Source organism: Zeus faber (assembly GCF_960531495.2).
Source record: "Zeus faber genome assembly, chromosome: 12".
NCBI classification, from domain to species: Eukaryota; Metazoa; Chordata; class Actinopteri; order Zeiformes; family Zeidae; genus Zeus; species Zeus faber.
The window spans coordinates 11,551,435-11,571,053 of NC_137196.1; the positions used below are offsets into that span (position 1 = coordinate 11,551,435).

At 44.9% G+C, this 19,619-nt stretch overlaps 1 protein-coding gene across 1 annotated transcript in view; it reads right to left on the bottom strand.

The window, feature by feature from the left end:
• Nucleotides 1-18,743: 18,743 nt before the first annotated feature.
• LOC307238144 (ras-related protein Rap-2a-like) overlaps nucleotides 18,744-19,619 on the bottom strand; it is an 898-nt gene continuing 22 nt past the window's right edge. The window contains exon 1 of the mRNA XM_080011021.1: nucleotides 18,744-19,619. This exon is cut by the window's right edge and continues 22 nt beyond it. Coding sequence (XP_079867147.1) covers nucleotides 18,905-19,453 — 549 coding nt within the window. The 5' untranslated portion in view covers nucleotides 19,454-19,619 and the 3' untranslated portion in view covers nucleotides 18,744-18,904.

A 19,619-nucleotide genomic window follows, 5' to 3' on the forward strand; every position in this document is an offset into this window, starting at 1 on the left:
CGCAGCAAGCAGAGGTCCCGCGAAGATCGGCATCCCCCCCCAAAAAAACCCCAACAAGAGTCAGCAGCAGCAGCAGCAGGGGAAACGGTGGTGCTCGCAGACAACAGGCAACCTCTTCGGAAATAAGAAGTCCTCAAGAAAGCTGGAGGGTGGGAGGTGGTGGTGGTGGAAGACACATTTTAGGGCTCCCCGCTCTGCAGCCGAAAAGCCCCTTTTGACGAAGAAGGGAGCCCGGAATGACAGCGGACAAGCGAGGAGGAGGGTGAGCCGAGGGGAGGATGCATGGTCCCTCGCCCGGCGGAGGAGAGGACAGATGGAGAGCGAGAGAGAGCGAACGAGAGAGAGCGAGAGAGAGAGAGAGAGAGAGAGAGAGAGAGAGAGGAGCAGCGTGTGGTAAAGAGTGGAGAGTCAGCCAGAGTGTGGATGAGAGACGCCGTGCAGAGGCTGATAACTAACTGGCTGCATGAACTGCAGTCTGATTTACTACAGAGAGAGAGTACGAGAGAGAGAGAGAGCGAGAGAGCGAGAGAGAGAGAGAGAGAGAGAGAGGACTGAATGAATGGAGGGTTGAGCCTGATTGGCTTCTGTATGTGTGTGTGTGTGTGTGTGTACTTGTGGTTTCAGTGATCCGTTGCGCTAAAAGAGAGTGATGGAAGAGAAAAGTGTTTGCTGAAGGGAAAAAAAAACAAAAAACCTCCACTCAGGCTGTCACTGAGGCATTATATGGTTGACTACAGGAACATGTGACTGTCATGCTCCACTTCACTTTGGGCTACTTACAAGGTGTTTTTTTAAATTCACATATCTTCCGCAAGAACGCAGTTATATATTTTTAACCGTGTCTAAATTAATTGCAAATGACTTATTGTACTTGTACAAGTGACCTATATTATTGTGAGGATGGGAAGTGTGGTGTGGCGTGATTCTGTGATTTTGGTTAAAAAAAAAAAAAAAAAAGTAAGAACAGGCCTGGATCTGTTCTGTTCTGGACCGGGCAGCTCAGATAAGTCAGGACCAGGGGAAGGATTCCAGTGAAACAAAGCAGAACGCAGGCAGCGAGCGCTCAGACAGCACTCAGGCAGCGCTGTGATTCCGCTCAGTCCTCTTCCCTGCGGAGCAGCGATGTGACAATGCAGGATTTCACAGTCGGGTGAACATTGGCCGACCTGGAGGTTACGTGGGGCGTATTTATATCCCCCTTTGAATTCATTCGATCACGGCAGTCACTTCTGAAAGAAAAAAGATGAAAAAAAAAAAAAGGTGGGAAGTGGAAGCGTCGGGAAAACTGAAGGAATCTGAATCTAAGTGTGGTGTATGAGATAGACGCGATGCATGCAAATCATGTTTTCTGCGGAATTATTTTCGCAATTTTACTTTTGCACGTTTGAGCTGAGTTGACTCTGCAGGACTTGAACCTTTCGTAGCAGCGTCTCTGCTATTCCTGACCAATATAACCACAACTAAAACACTAAAAGCCTATTACACACAACTGTGACCTTTGTCATGAATGGAAAGCACAGCTCGCAATGCATATCATGTGATAGTCAGTGTGATCCTTAAACATCCTATAATGGTTTTCATCCAAAACCCCCTGGTCCGTAAATGAAAACAAACCAAAACAATGTTCCAGTCGACTGCCAATCCATCAGTGGCCTCTGAGCTTTTTCCTCCAGCGAGCCCTGGTTCCATTTGAACATATTGTTGTGTGCTCTAGAGAGGTGCAGTGCTGTTGGAAGAAGTGGAAAATACTCTTTGTAATGTCATCGGCGCCTCCAAGGCTAGAACTTCATCCCCGTCGATCCCATTTAAAAGTGTGTCAGTCAAAAGCGTCAAACTAGAACTGTAACATTCTAAGCTGGAATCCCCAACGGGTGATGGCGGTTTCGCCCTGAGGGCTACTACATTACCTTAATAGCTACAGTTAGAATCTATAATTGAGTTCTGGAACATTAGATGCTGCCGAGACAAAGTCTTCACGTAATCCTTACCGCAGACTCTGAGAGTTAAGTAGAATTAAGACCTCTGTGCAGGGCAGGGCCGGCTCTAGTCTTTTTGGAGTCCTTATTCACCCTCCCATGCACACTAGATACCTCACCGTCCAAACTCCTGGAGGACCCTCGGGAAGAAATTTCGTTTCAGAGACTTTTACTTCAGCATTTGGATGAATTTTTATGCAACTAAATCACAAAATAACGAGCAAACAAAATACATTTTAAAAACCAATCTAGCTTTCCTCAAGCGAAGCAACAGCTGCAACAACATTAGGTTGTTTTATTTTTACCTTGTTTGTTATCCATTTTTGATTTTGACGACACATACCAATCAATTTTCCACAGTTTTTTATTTTTTTGGTCTGTATTTTAGTATTGTAACGCTAACGGCCGAGGTGATGAGAGGGCGGCTTATGGTTGTCCTGTGCAGGGAGGATGTGGACGGAGAAGGGTGAGGGAGAGGGCCGTGGGGAGATGGTCACTTTTTGTGGCCGTATGTTGAAGAAACAGCAAGATAAAGAGAAAAATCTATAAAAAGGTCACGGCCAACCCCTGGTTGTTGTTTGCATCTGGACACCTCGGCCCCCGGGGTGGTTGGAGCCACTCGGCAGGAAATAGAACAGGGCTTCAGCGACCAATGGAACTATCGTCTGGGTCGCTTTCACTGAGTCCTGCCTAGTTAACACCGGTGTGGCAGTTTCGCCTACAGAACCAGGGACCAGGGACCTCAGCACAGAGACACAGACGATGGGGTTGTAGACACACCAGTTTATTGTCATGAGTGGGCTAGTTGGAATAAGCACAGGAGCAGATGGACATGGGTCATGACAAGGGCTCCTCTCCTGAGTGTGTGTGGGCATAGGGGTTTTACCTGTTGCTGATTAGACCAACCAATGAGCAGCAGGTATGCAGCCACTCTGATCCTGGGGCCCAATTACCTAGAACCAGGTCAGGTGTGGCTGCTCAAACCACACCATCCCCACACCACAATCTCCAAACACCACAATATTTTGCGTTGTATCAACCCCATTGTCAAGCAGCATACCGGGAAAATGCCTGGTGCTGCTGATACAGTCTGCCCCTTGTTGAGATCAGAGCAGAGTGGCTGCCTGCCAGCCCACGACAATTGGGCAAAACCGAAAACCCATGGGGGGTATAACATCTTTATATTTAGTATTCTGAAAATATATTAAAAAATTCTTCCATAATTTCATTTTCTTTCATTTTTATTTCCTCTTCTTGGCTTCGCACCCGGCCTATGCTCAGAACTGGCCCTGGTGCAGGGGAATGCTGAAAACCAGCTGAATTCCCCGATGCATAAATAATGTGTAGAAACATACAGAACACTAATTTTCTTACTAAAAATAGTCCCAGCGATACAAATAAGCGGCTGCGTGAGGCTTGATACCATGTCACATAATTGCAGCCCTCCACATTGGGAGCAGCTGAACAAAAAGGATCCCCTCGCTGGGTTTCGCACTTTCCCCTTGTTGTATTCAAAAGACTTTTCAAGGTCTAATCGCCAGTTCTCCTTATCATCACCAGCCTCCTGTTGAGAGAATGTGAAATAATTAAGGGGCAAACCTCACCAACAACTCTGTCTCAGCTCTCCCTCTCCACCCTTGGATCACCACCATTTATTTCTCTGGTGTCTTATTTCTTTACACTCCCTTTCTTTTCTCCTCATTGCTCTTGTCATCTCCTAGCTCGCTCTCTCTCCTCTTGCATCTCCCTCATTCTCTCCACTCTGTCACCCCTTGACCTCTGTGCTAAACCATCACTTATAAACGGCCCCCTCAGTCCCAGACCTCCTCTAGACCAGAGTAATTCCTCATGCTTCTGATGAGACTGCAAACGCCAGTCATTATCACAAAGCGCATGCACAACACCGCAGTTACAATTCGTTGCTTAATCAGTCCTAATAGGGTGCATTGACTGCATGTAGACATCAAGGCCAGAGCTATTCAGAACTTGCAACTTGGCTTCGGGCTGGCTTGCATTTGGGAAATACTAATGCACAGGCAGGCCTTTAGCATGAGGCGAAAAGGCCAGAAAGTGGCTGTCATTGCATTATCACCACGAATGTCATCATCATCATTACAGTCTAGAATCATGCAATCATCAGCCATTGACAACCAATGCATTCACCATATCCGCCAATAAACCATGAACTCGGATTATCAATCCCATCAACGTGTCATTATGGAAATGACCATTCTCCACCATCAATCACTGCTACCATCCACAGTCTCTCTCCAGTTGAAGACTTTCTACGCTGAGTGACATTGATGACCGCTGACATCTTTATTGTGACAGCATCAACAGACGCTTCGTGACTCCATATGGTCGCCCCGCGGGCTCATGGTCTCTTAGTTGAACGTTGATGAAGAAGGGAATGTAAGGCGTATATACATCATGCCATACATTCATGCACCATCTATTTTTGGAATAACGAAGCACTTGATAATATGGTGCAGGGCATGTTGAGCACATAAGCACGTAGACTCGACATTGATTACATTTGTCAGTGTTCCATCAAGCTATTGAATGCAGGGTGTATGGCATTTTACATCCACCTTTGTATTTCCTCATTTTTTTGCACGTGGTCTTCTGCAAATCTATCTTAATCTTAAAATGTTATTACAGGAAGTACCTGTAGGCTAGATAAAGAGTGAATATAAGAGTGATATAAGTCAAAAATGAATTGAAGGATCATATATATGAAAATATAGATTACTAATACCATAAAGGAATTTAATCAGTCAGGCTTTGAACTGTATTTGACTCAGGGTGCAGACACAGATACTGGTATTGGCTTTCATGTTCCTAAACCAATATAACTTGGCATAGCAGCATTGCGTATCTCTCCATGTTATCTGACTTTGCTTTTGAAAAGCAGTGACAAAAATAGACAAACACAGGGTTTTGAATTCAGCAAATACTCACGATCGAATACTTGGTACTCGTACTAGGTCTGGAAATTTTTTTACTAGTGCCCCCTTACATACGAGTTGGAGGGATACACATTTAAATTCGATAAATGTGATTCTGTAAATACGGTATATAGGTGAGGCAAAAAAATGCATCAAAATTCTAATCGTTCAGTATTATAATTAGTATTGAACATAAGCTCCTGATTCCTTTTGGAATACCAATTGCACTGTAGGGCTCAATATTCCTACTTATTCCTTACTTATCGCCATATTTATCATCAGTACGTAACCATGAAGCACAATTCCCAACCATTCCTCTTACGTTAATAATGATTGCCGATAACAACCTCAGATGATCTGCTATATAAAGACTATTAAACGCCTCTCAAAATCCATCTCATGGTTGATAAGATCTGGCACGTAAAGCTCCTCTCAGGAGGGATCCACCTTGAAACCCTGACCATGGTGCTCACTCCATTATTATTGTATAATTGGCTCAATGGTGCCTGTATTTTGACAATCAAAACCTCAACAGGAGCGGGAATCCACAGAGTGCAGTTAATCAGCAGCAGGGGCCCAATTAGGACAATAAATATGCACCATTTGGGGTTCACTATACAGCTATACATACCGTAATTTCCGGACTATAAGCCGCTACTTTTTATCCACGCTTTGAACCTCGCGGCTTACCCGATGACGCGGCTAATTTATGGATTTTTCTGAAAACTGAGCAAAAAACACATTATGTAACTTTGCTCAGTTTTTTGGCGGCATGAAGCTTTCATTAGACCAATGAAATTGCCGAACGATTAAGGTGAAACAATGTAACTGTCTCGATTAAATCAAGCGCGCTCAAACTTCCCATCATTTACGGTCGTCATTTCGTCACCCTCATCACGGCCAAGACACGAAGAAATGCATATGATGCAGCTTTCAAGTTGAAGTGCGATCGATCTGGCTGTTGGAAAATGAAATAGAGCTGCTGCACGGGAGCTTGACCTAAATGAGTCGATGATAAGACGTTGGAAACAGCAGCGTGAGGAACGGACTCGGTGCAAAAAGACAACAAAAGCTTTCAGAGGGAGGAAAAGCAGATGGCCCGAACTAGAAAATGAGCTCGAAGACTGGGTCAACACACGGAGAGCAGACGGCCGAGGTGTTTCAACTGTGCAGATCCGACTGAAAGCCAAAACAATCGCCACCGCAATGAAGTTTGAGGATTTTAGAGGTGGACCGTCGTGGTGTCTCAGACTTATGAGACGTAAAAGGCCTGTCCATCAGGGTACGGACGAGTCTGTGTAAGCAGCTCCCTCCCGACTACGAGGAAAAAATTTCAGACTTCCGCAAATTCACTGATGCAAAGATAGCGGAGCAATCCATCGGCCCGTACGACATCATAAATATGGATGAGGTTCCTCTGATGTTTGACCTGCCACTCACTCGGACTGTCAACAGGAAAGGTGAATCATCCGTCACGCTGAAAACAACTGGGCACGAAAAAATGCACTTCACCTGTGTTCTGAGCTGCACGGCATCGGGAGAAAGGCTCCCACCGATGGGGATTTTTGAACACACGACGATGAAAGTCAACAAGAAAGGATGAATGACGGAAAGCCTAATGCATGAATGGCATACGGAGTGTTACGGCAAGCGACCGGGAGGACTCTTTCACAGGCATTGCTCGTTTTAGACAGCATGAGAGCCCACATAGCAGATTCTGTGAAAGAAGCCATCAGGGGAAAAACTCAATTCCGGCTGTGATTCCTGGGGGCGCAACAAAGTATTTGCAGCCACTCGGCATCAGTGTAAATCGTGCATTTAAGGTGGCGCTCGGTGTTCAGTGGGAGGCTTGGAGGACAAGTGGGGAGAAATCCTTCACTAAAACGGGCCGCATGCGAAGAGCAACTTATGGTCAAGTCTGCCAGTGGGTCCTGACAGCGTGGAGCATTGTCAAAAAATCCACTATCATCAGCGGGTTTCGAAAGGCTGAGGGCAGCATGAGCTCAGCGGGGAGTATTTGCCTCTGGATGAAAGTGACGAGAGCGACAATGAAAACAATCCGTCGGATGAAACAATTCTGAGGCTATTCGACTCCGACACCGAAGGAGATGACTTCAGTGCGCAGGAGGAGGAAGATAGTGACCAATGACTTTCTTGGTAGGCTACTGTTCACCACAGTTTTTTTGATTTTTGTTACAAGCCGTGTTTCGTTGAAGCCTGTGTAAAGTTCATTTGTTTCAATGTACCGCAGGTAGGCACCTGCGGCTTATAGACATGTGCGGCTTATTTATGTTCAAAATAAATATTTTTTTAAAATTCAGTGGGTGCGGCTTATATTCAGGTGCGCTTAATAGTCCGGAAATTACGGTGTATATCAAGCTTGCATTTTATAGCTGGTTAAAGTTCTGTGCACCGACAGACTATGCACACAAACCTATACATAGTGCGTGTATCGGTATCAGTATCAGGTGGATAACAGCAAAAAATGCTCAACAAATCTAGCCTGAACTATCATGGAAACGCTTTTGCAACATTGCTGTTGTGTCATGGCGAAAGGAGAGGCAAAGTTGACCACACCGATAACAGTGGCCCTGTGTGGCCTTACGTTGCTATGACAACGACAGTTAGCTAGCCAGCCATTCAGTGCGTGTGTGCGAGTTACCTTTACCACAATTGATGACAATGTCACAATACTTCACGCTTAAGGTGAATAAAAGCAAAACTGCAAAGCAAAATAATTGCTGAATATATTTGCTGCACCAGAACTGGAATCTTAAGTACAACAAACTTGATAACGCGCTTGCAGAAGGATCAGCTAAAAGGACAAAGTTATTCAGGCTGCATCTCCGAAGAATAAAAATTAAAAGAATTGGATCGGTATCAGTATCAGTAGATACTCAAAATTTCAGTATCTGCATCTGTATCGGAAAATAAAAGTGGTATCAGGCCATCTCTGATTTGATTATTTAATCAGTAGATATATACAATATTTAAAATTCACATATGCATACATAGACACCTATAAACAGTGCACACACACACAAAGCAAGAGACATTCCCATGAAAAATGTAAACCTAACAGAAAGTGCAATGGTCTAATAATTAGGACTATACGAAATCATAATTACATTTCTTGTAATGTAATTATTTCCTCAAAACAATAATAATACATCCTATTTATTTAAAATAATTAGGACAAATTTGGAGCAAATTAGTACCGTTTGCTGCTACATCATTATTCACACCGACATTCCAAGTACAATATCTCCTCGTTGCAGGGGTACAGTAATCAATTCCAGAATCAGTTTATCAGAAGCATTCTATCTCTTGAAATGCTTGATGCTGTGGCAGTCAAAGACTTCAAAATGTCATCCAAGACAGGGCGGCGTGTTTGATCAGAGGACAGCTGGATTGGTAACCAGGCAATCGTGGAACCTCCTTCCTGAGTTAAACTTTATTACGGAATTCCCACAGTTCATAAATGATACGGGTTGTAACGCGCTGGCAACAAGGCAGTGCCCAGAGGGTTTACCGTACTCGAGGATCACTTACCCTCCCGATGACAAGTATAGTGTGTAGTATACGACACAACGGCATAAATATAGCAAATCCAGAGTGATCATGTGACAATACATACCAAAAATATATTTTCTGACTCGTTTTTATGCCAATTGATATAGTTGGCAGATAAAGCACGAAACAATTTCCCTGTGTTGTGCAAATAAATACATGTTTTCTAAAATGTTAAGTACATTTTTAGGTTTATTCCATATTGCCGATTTCCCTATTTTTTAGTCAATTGTTAAGTTCACTGCATATTTCTTATTTAATTTATTCTTTAACTATTGTTATGACTGCCTATTGTTTTGATGTGAGCTGCTGTACCACAAATTTAGTATCCATCTATCTATCTATTAGTATGTGTAAACATTCATATATTTAGAAAAGACCCTTGGCGTTACCCTTAATCTAGATCGCCATGAATACTCTCTATTTATATTACACGTACAACAACAGCACATGGCCTTCTCAAACAAATAAAAAAACAAATCTTAAGGTTTTTAGAAGTCATCCTACCTGTGGACCATGTTGGCAGTGGACTGGGCCGCGGCCTGCTGAGAACGTCCTTCCACACGGGGAAGCTCCTCGGGAATCCTGTGCCCCGGCGCTCTGCGGACCCCATCCCCTCTTGGAAGGCAGCCTGCGGAGGGGTACACCCCGGGCCCTGCCCCCCGCCTCTGGTGGTGCGAGCCGGGGCAGCGATCCAGCCTTTGCCCACCTCTGTGTCGGGGCAACGGGACTTCGGTGCACACTGCCTTCAGATACATGTTTAGATCATCCCTTCCAGCATAGCGACTTCTACACAGCAGCTCACCCGCTCCTTTAAATATATTCAGGCATTCCGGGCTATGGAATCCAGGCCTAAATGTCTCCTTTCACGTGGATACAAAAGGTCAGGATTGCACTGATTATATGTTGATCTTCAGAGGACACACACATTTGTTTTTTGGACAAACCTAATCACACCCTAATCATACACATTTGCATGGACAAAGCTAGGATTGTCAAAAACACGCGCACGCACGCACACACACACACACACACACACACACATACACACACGGCGGCAATGATCAAACTATTGTTTGCAGTCCCTAAGCACATAACATTCACGGCCTAGAAATTCTCTCACTGCTCCACACTTGTGATGTCAACTTTATTCTTAGTTGATTGACAAATTAGACGACAAAGGCGGCTTTGGTTTGAGCCTCTCTGTGAGCCCCTGGCGGCTCCAGTGAGACAATCCTGCCCGTCTATGAGGTAAGCTGAACAAAGCCTGGGGATATTTCTGACTACACACACACAGAGCCAAGTTGTAGCTCAATGGACTCAGGGAGCGCACTCCGCTACACCCAATCCCTCTTGGTGACATTTAGCCTCTTTTCCACTGCACCAAAAACCCCACCAACGCCCACTAAAATCTGGCTTTTGTCTTTAGTGGGAAAGGTTACCATCTGCATTCATTCCCGGGACAAATGACTCTGCCGTAGTCGCGGGTATTTATCGGCTCTGACTCCAATTGGCAGCGACGGAAACATGACATGACAGCAACACGGGATGGAAGTTCTTTGGAGACTGCAATTCTATAATAAACAGCAAAATAGTGCATTCATATGTGTATTATGTACTTATATATGTTAACCTGGACATTCATTATCATATATTATTAGGTTGGATGCATTATTCAACAACTGCTTGTATTTCCTGTGTATCCAGAATCTCAGAATTATATAGTATTACCTGCAGATGAATTTTGCAAAATATTTGTATATATTTTTTTAGCATTGTGCTCAAAGAGGGCACTGCATCTCATCTAGTGTCAGAACATAGTAGTACATAGCGGAAAAATAACTAAACTTTGTTGCTATAGATAATAAAACTATCCTTTGCTTTGTTGTTATAGAAACCAGATAAATTGGTTTAGAGGTTGTTTCTTTCTCTGTTTATACTTGTCTGCCCTCTAGTGGACACAGGGTTAAAGCGTCCCGTTTTCCAGCGTGGTTTTAAATAATAATAATAATAATAATAATTATTATTATTATTATTATTATTATTGTTGTTACATTGGTTTGTTATTTATATTACTAGCATTATTTATTTTAAATGAAATCACGCTTGACAACACGTGGATCTTTCCACCTTTTTAAGGCCAACATGCGGAAAAAAAAAGAAAATGCTCTCGACTTTAGAACTTTAATAAAGTCGTTTATTAAACATATTTACGAAACATATCAAACGATAAATATTACCCCAGACCTAGAACTTTCCATACTGGCGCCACGTTCCTCCTATCCATCACCTAAGTGCTCCATTAGAGGTGCCGATAGGTCGCCGGTTGTGACCCCAAAACAACACTGACTGGCCGCTGAGGTCACCACCAGGGCTACAAATTTGCAATTTGAAAAAGAAATGCGGGGAATTAATTAACCTGTCATTGATTTCTGACCACATTATTATTATTATTGTTATTATTATTGTTATCGTCATCATTTCGATAATGACCTCTGAGAATCAGGAGGTCAGACTTCAGGCATTTAACTCAGTAGGTGATATCGTGCGATCACCTCTGACACTGATATGGTTGATGTGCGTTGGTGTAATTGTGGCCTCCATATTTACTGTAGGCGCAGCTCTTTGTATCTTATGTGTATATTTATTCCAAAATGGTGTCATTTCCATAAGCACCACGCAGAGCCCCGTGGTACAAATCTGTTTTGTTTCTCGAGCACCGATTCTCAACCTGTAAGCCCTGCAGCCCCTTAGTGGTCGGTGAGCGTACTTCAAATGGGCGGCCAAAGACAGATTTTTAAATATTTATTTGTTTATGTGTATTTGTTTTACATCCACTTTGTCACACATATTTGTAAATTGTTAACACATGGGATCATTTGTATATTCACTTAAGAATTTTAATCCCAAAAAACAATTTCAAATCATTTTTTTCTTTACATTGCATTTAGCAGACGCTTTTATCCAAAGCGACTCACAATAATTCAAACACCGACGGACGCAGCCATCAGGGGTTAAGCGTCTTGCTCGAGGACACTACAGCGTGCTAGCAGGAGGAGCCTGGGATCGAACCAGCGACCTTTAGATTACTAGACGACCAGCTCTACCTCCTAAGCTACCATCCCCCAGAGTCGTCAGAATTTTGGGAACCATTGATCGAGAGTATTTATATATATATATATATGTATATATGTGGAGAGAGAATACATACAGTATATGAAAGGAAATAGATAAAAATCAACTTTTTTTCCACCCGTCGATCCATCAAGTCAGTAGTGATTTGTGAGACAAAGGTATGCAAATACAAAAAGCCGCACACGCACACGCACACGCACACGCACGCACACACACACACACACACACACACACACACACACCATGCACAAAAAGGCAGTCTCTAGGCCGACGGTAAGGCGAGGCAGAATAAACGGTGGTAAGAGATGGACTGGTGTGTGGGAGCTGAGCCTCTCCTCAGTGTCTCTGCGGCGTCCTCCCACTCGGTGCGGTGGAAGGAGCAGACGCAGAGCACTTAGTCTATTTCAGTCCCTGGATGTGAGTGAGGCCCCTTCTCTCTCTCTCTCTCTCTCTCTCTCTCTCTCTCTCTCTCTCTCTCTCTCTCTCTCTCTCTCTCTCTCTCTCTCTCTCCGCCTGTTCTCCCCGAGACCCACAATGACTCATCCACACTCCTCCTCTCCACAATCACACTCCTGCAGGCAGCGAGGCGAGAACGCCGCCGGAGGAAGCGGAGCCCAGTTCGAATTCCACGCCGGTCAATTCCTCTCATCGTCACTCTGCTCTTTTCTCTTCTTCTCTCTCTCTCTCTCTCTCTCTCTCTCTCTCTCTCTCTCTCTCTCCCTCCCTTTTTATTTTAATATCAACTGTCACAGCTTCTGTTTCAGTTTGTTTCATTCCTCATCTAATCCTATGCCTTTTAGTTTATCTTTGAAGGCCACAGAGGAAGTCAGAGGAATGCTTTTTGTGTATTTTTTTGTGATTTTGCAGCACAAATCTGTAATGCTTCAAGAAAGAATTGTCGAAATTAGAATATATATATATATATATATGAACCACTGGCCTGAGCTTGCTGAAGGATCTATCCATCTTGTAATGACGTTGAATGGCTTTTTTTTTTTTTATTGTATGGTTCAATCAAAATAAGGACGGTATTGTTGACCCCGGTGTTGAGATCAGAATGAGATCAGACCTTCCCTCAGTGTGTTGTCATGGAAATGATCATTCTGTATTATGTATTTATCTGTATTATCGAGCAAGTCATAGCAACAAACGAGCATCTAGGGTAAAACGAACAGAACGAACGGCGATGGTTTTGAGCATTTCTGCCGGCGTCCGCCATCTGCCGTCCTCTCGGCGGCCCAGGAGACTGAGTCGCTGGACAGAGAGCGAGAGAGAGAGAGAGAGAGAGAGAGAGAGAGAGAGACAGATTACTCAGCAGCTAGACCGTGACACAGGAGACGGCAAGGGAATTGAGATGTCCTACGAGGACAATGGCGCCAGAATAAAGATTATTTTTTTGGCCGTCAGCAGAGCTGCCAGTGTCCAAAATCCTCACCAACATCATCATCCCGGGGGAAGCCAAACGGGGGATGAGGGGGCTGAGGGGGGAAAGGGGAAGGGACCACAGGTGGACGGGGGCTGGAAGGCGAGAGGCAAATACATTAAGGTGAATTAAAAACTGCTCGGTTTGCGGTGGGGACAGTCATGATTGAATTCTTTTAAGGAACAGAGTTATATACTTGTGATATATTAGTGACGCACGCTCATGTTTTGTCCATTTCACAATTGGACAGATGTAACCCTTCAATGCTGAGATCACACTAACTTACAGGGACAACAGTGAAACTTTGAGGCTTAATTTTCACAGCTCCAGTAAAAAGTCCAGAGTCTATTTTTCAGTATTTTTGGACATTTTCTCCTTAACAGTGACTGGATGTTGGATATGTGAGCTATTTATTGTTCCCTATGAACAAAAAGGTTCTAAGCAAAGAATGTTGGGAAATCCATGTTTTTTCCTCATAATAGCCATGTCATAATAACCAAATGACCTTTTTTATCGCTGTCAAAGGGATGGTGCTTTTTTCTATTTTTTACTCCCGCTTGATGGTTTATTGGACTGTCTCAAAGACATTTCAAAGGATTTCATCGATCAAGTCAATGTTATAGTCACATCAACACGTTACAGTTTAACTGCACTTCTTGTAAATCTAACAGCATCTAACTTTACGTCTTTCAAGAATATAAATATTTCTTGGAATGGAGATGAATAAATAAAAGTACTGAAAAGACATTACTACATTAACATTATAAGTAAAATATAAGTCAAGACTTTTTTTTTTACCTTGCTATTGTGCTTTACGTGTATATTTAGTTTTCATTAGAAGTGTATTTGAGCAATGTGTATCTTGAATATTTTCTTTTTAATATATTTCACAATTGGCATTATCGGAATCTATTAGACTAGATTTACATAGAAAAATAATTTTAGAGTTTTGTTAACGTGTAAAATTCGTAATTTCGCAAAGTAAAGTGTGGAAAGTGCAGAATTTATCCCCAAAAATAGTTGTATTCAAGAAAAACACGGAAGTCAAAAAACATCCAGCTTGCAACATGGATGTCAAAATGACGGCCACGGCCCTTATGAAATACTGTTCTTCCTCGTGTTACAGTCTCAGCCTGATGGGAAAGCAATGATGGTAGTGATTCGGACATCTTGACCCTCTGAATGCCACGTGAGCCCCCAGGCTCCAGCGTGTGATGAAATGCGGATAAAAACTCAGCAGAGCGGCATCTGGCCTCAGACTGGGGAGGAACAAGGCCTTCTCTGTGTGGCGTACATCCTCATTTCTCCGCCTTTGAAAATGGAAGGAAAAACTCGACATTTACTCAAGGGACGACGTGTTATTCACCCCCGATTGGTCGCAAATCGTCTCTTTCTGAGGCCATGGCGGGTTTGGAGAAAAACCCCGCCGTGGCAAAGTTAGCACGGTGTTCTTTTTCATCCGCCCATTCCTTTAACCTCACAGTGCTCGAGTCTGGTCAGCTTTGGTGAATGCTGAAAAGGATGAGAAGAAGTTATTCTTGAGGGATTTGTGGCAATTGGGTCACCATTGTGGCTCTCTCTCTCTCTCTCTCGCTCTCTCTCTCCCTCGCGAAGTAAAGAGGAACTATCCGTCTATCGCAACGCCTTGCAGAAGTTACGTCCAGAGAGGAAATGTCCTCGTCTTCTTCTTTCGGTTCAGCAACGGGCTTTGGGCTCACGCAGACGACCGCTGTAGTAGCCGCCCCCTGGAAAAAAAAGAACACTGACCCTTGACCCTCCCGACACCCCCGAGCGCACACTGCGAACCAGTTTGAGCAGCGTTGTTCAGCCGACTTCCCGGATCCGCGCGCAGAGGAAAGAAAGGGAAGGGATGGACGGAGAGAAGTGGAGCGGTACAAATACCTGGGCGCCGCCCCGGTGCGACAAAATGACCTTTTGGAGGCGGCTGTCACGGAGAGCGCGGCAAACGTCAGTCAAGGCTGTCCGCTCTCAGCCCCGACTTCCGACTCCCGAGTCCGACTGCGGATCAGCCGGCCCCTCGGTGCGTTTTCGACTTGTTCGAGTTTGACGGCTCCAAAGAACATCGGTAAAATCGCCGGAGAACAGCAAAATGTCTCTTAAAACAGTGGCTCTCAACGGGGGGCGGGGACTTTCAAGGGGTTCTGGTGGGGGGGGGGGGGGGGGGCAGCAGAATATGACAGAGTTCAACTTCATTGTTCGTTTGCAAGGTGCAGGCAGCTTGAGAGAATCTACAATCATGACTGTTCAAAAATCTTCCCCAGAGATAAAAATCGTATAAAATGGGATCTGGAACCAAGCACCTATGAGATTGAAGGTTCTCGATGTGAAAGAGTTTGAGAATCACTCCCTAAAATCGCTATTTCGAGACAAGCGAAGAACACAAACTGGTGACTACACTTTTAAGGAAAATAAAAATAACAATTTTATACACAGACAAGACACAATATATATATTTGTTTCAGCCTTAACTGTAGGGCTCAACTGAAAAGACGATCAAGAGCAATGGATCAAATGCGAAAGAGGCACAAGATAGTACTGTACTTAGAATCGCCGTCTTGAGGTCTCGACAGGACGGCAGCATTTTTGACATTACTGGAGTAAGATAACATGTTATTGTGGTCGATGTCCGATTTCACATCTAGCCGCACAGTAATGAAGTTCATACGACCAGCAGCGTGTCTGCAGTCGAAGCGGCCACGACCGAGGTGCCTTTTCATTTCCCACTGTTGAAGCGATTACACAGTCCCGTACATCATTAATGAAGCGTTTGTGAGTTTTCTTGCAAACATGTGGATGAGTTGGGGCGATGGCGTACATGCTATGCGTATACTGGGTCAGTAGATATATAGAGCATGTCATTATGCATTAGACCGCATGTGAGCGTAGCCGGAATCACCCAGGAAGCTCCACCATGCTGAGGCGCACACACATGCACACACACGCATACCCACACACACACACACACGCGCACACACACACACACACACACACACACACACACACGCACACACACGCGCTGGGTCACATGACCGAAGCCCCGAAGGCGTGGAACCCATGGAACCCATGGCAGATCTGCGGCCTGGTGAAATTCCTTGTCAGACGAGGGGGGAAAAAAAACAAAGGTCAATTTGCTCTTCGTTTTTTAGCTTCAGCTTCTCAGTCGTGCCGAGACTGAGGCGTTGTCTTTCGGGTGCCGCTGTGTTGAAGGACGCCGGCTCTACCCTCCCTCAACACGGATTAGAATCTTTATATATATATTAGAACTTTTATTCATATATGTATATATATACTGTATATACACAGATCAGCCACAACATTAAAACAGGTGAAGTGAATAACATTGCTCATCTCGTTCCAGTGGCACCTGTCAAGGGGTGGGATGTATTAGGCAGCAAGTGAGCGGTCAGTTCTTGAAGTTGCTGTGTTGGAAGCAGGAAAAGTGGGCAAGCGTAAGGATCTGAGCCACTTTCACAAGGGCCAAATTGTGATGGCTAGACGACCCCTGCTTCAGGTAAGAAAATAACCCAACGAAGGCATTCATCACCACCGGGAAACCGTTGGGGATAGGACCGTTGAAGGCGGTTGCGCTGGTAATCCGAAGCCCGGCTCCGCGGTTTCGGGGACACTTCAGGCCGCCGCTCATTGGCCGCGCTTTGGAAAAACCCAATTTACAAACGCCTTTCTGTGTTTGCCCTCGACTGAACGCGGCGGAGACAGAAAGCCCCTTCTGTCCTCCACTCCACCAGCGAGGGAGCATGCGGTGGGAAGGAGGAAGCCGCTCTCCCCAAATGAACACTCACTGGGAAACCCTGCCCAACTGGCCAAACAACCGGACTGAGAGGACTTCTTTGGACCCGTTTTCGAGGCCGCTGTAGCTCACTTAGCGCTGACCCAATGCCACAGTCCGACTCGCAAGACGTGTCTCATGAGCGAGCAAAGAAAAAGTAAGGTCCGCGCGATTATTAAAAGTCGACAAGTTTGGCTTGAGATGACAGGGAATCTCCCGCCGAAGTGTCTCGCCCCACCACAGAACATGAAGGTGAAATCATATATATTAATACTCCTCGTCGTATACTGTTTTTGCGATCCGTTTAAGCTGATATCAAGTAGAGGGACGAATTATTTCCAAAAAGGTTATTCCATTGAAATAAAAGAAACTTCACATCTGTTTGTGTCTTTGTGTTGAAATAAGGACAGAACACACAGTTACATAAAATGCTTTTTGTATTAAATGTCTTTGAAACCAGACAGGTAGATGATATATCGGACTTTTCGGGGTAATTTACAATTAAGTCAAAATGTGACATTTTTAGAAAAACATAACAAAACAAAAAGATCCAAACAGACAAATGGCTTGCTATTGAGAGAACCCCCACCCCCCCCCCCCAAAAAAAAAAAAAATCCTCATTGTGTTTTTTAGTTGATTCTACTTCTCTTATTGAACCAGTACCACTAGAAAAGGCCTGATTTTGACCTGAAGTGTTAGGACTGGTTCAAGATCCTCACCCAACTTCCACATTAAAAAAAAAAAAAAAAAAAAAAAAAAAGGGAAGAGACATTTTCACTTTGACCCCCCGCAAAGGAAAACACGTTTCGTGAAGAACTGCGTAAAAGTTCTATGATTGCCATAAGGACGCACTGCAGAAGAAGTAGGGCTCATCGGTTGGCACAGTCACAGGATATTGTTAGGAAGGCACTTGACATGGGGTCCTGTTGCTCCCCATGCAGCGACAGCAACGCACTAGGAAGGTCCACGCTTGTGCACACTGAGGGATACCGTCAGCTAAGTGCAAGTTTCATAAGTTTCTGAATGTCAGTAGATGGGGTTGCAGCCTCTCGGCCCACGCTCGCTCGTTTCAAACTCCTAGTGTTCAGATCGGATTCCAGTGACTAATGCAAGGCTCGACCGGTGGTTGATAAAATTGATATTACAGGATACAATGCGAACGGCTGATTGTTTTGTCGTAGTTCGGAGCCACCTCTCCGCCAAAATACAAGGGGCCCTTGGATGTGTGACCGATCCCGGTTCAAGCCAGAGGAGACAAATCCCATCTCTGTAAAAATGGACCCGCCCAGAGGATGTAACAGTTGCACTCAAGATAACGCAACACAAAAAAAAAAAAAAAAAAAAAAAAAAAGCCTCACACTTTTTTCCCCATCGACATAACAACAAAAATAAGTGTCTCTCTTAGGTTCACAATGAGACATTCCCAAACGATGGAGGCACATTTCCAGAGAAGTAATCATATTTATACAAAGCTATAAAAAGTCTGAAACATTCAAGTACTTTTGTCATGTAAACACTTTCCAGGCTATTTACAATAAATTGCTGTTGCCGTCAATTTGTCTTGTGTGCAATATGACAACAGTGTAAAAAGTTATGGGAGGAATTCTGTGTCACAACTCTCTCTCTCTCTCTCACACACACACACACTACAATCAATAAATCTGTATTAAGATTCATAAATGCGGAAACCCCCCCCCCCCAAAAAAAACAATAAGATTTCTCCATCCACAAATCAACAACGCATTGCTTGTGTTTTGTAAACCACTTTGCAAATACATTTTCTATCATTTCAAGACATTTGTTTCCATTTTTCTTTTGCGAAAATCTTCAGGATTGTAGTATTCATGAGTACCCCCCCCCCCATTTGTATCCGTTGTGTGTGTGTGGGTGTGTGTGTGTGTGTGTGTGTGTGCGTGCGTGTGTATAGTGACACAGAATCGCTTCCATAAAAAGTAAAAACACTGGAGAATCTTGCGGTCCATGAACGCAACAGGGGTTTGAACCCAGGCTTGAAATAAAACGTTGATTCTCCTCGGAATTGGAATTAGAGCAGGACACACGAACAGCACTGGCCGCCCCCACTGGGGACCGTGGAGTAGTTCATCTGTCGGACGATCTCCGCGAACAGCTCGTCGACGGAACCTTTATTTTTGGCAGAGGTCTCCATGAAGGGGCAGCTCCAGTCCTGGGCCAGCGCCTTCCCTTCCCCGGAGGAGACCTCCCTCTCGCCCTCCAGGTCCACCTTGTTCCCCACCAGGATCATCGGCACCCGCTCGTACCTCTTCACCCGGATGATCTGGTCCCGCATGGGCTTGATGTCCTGGAAGCTCTGCTGGTTCACCAGGCTGTAGACCAGGATGAAGCCCTGGCCGTTCTTGATGTACAGGTCCCGCATGGAGGCGAACTGCTCGGTGCCCGCCGTGTCCAGGATCTCCAGCACGGAGGGCGACGAGTCCACCTCGATCTCCTTCCGGTAGAAGTCCTCGATCGTGGGGTCGTACTTCTCGATGAAGGAGCCGGTCACGAACTGCACGGTCAGGGCGGATTTCCCGACTCCGCCCGAGCCCAGAACCACCACTTTATACTCCCTCATGGCTGCGCCTCCTCTCCGCGGAGCCTCTTCCCCACCCCGGTGTTTTCTGCCCGAGCGGGGCTGGGAACGCAGCCCACACCCCCCGGCGCTGGGATCGCGACAGGGAGATCCTCCGCTGGCAAAAGCCCTCGACGGGCCCCGGACGCGGGCGGACGCGGGCGGACGC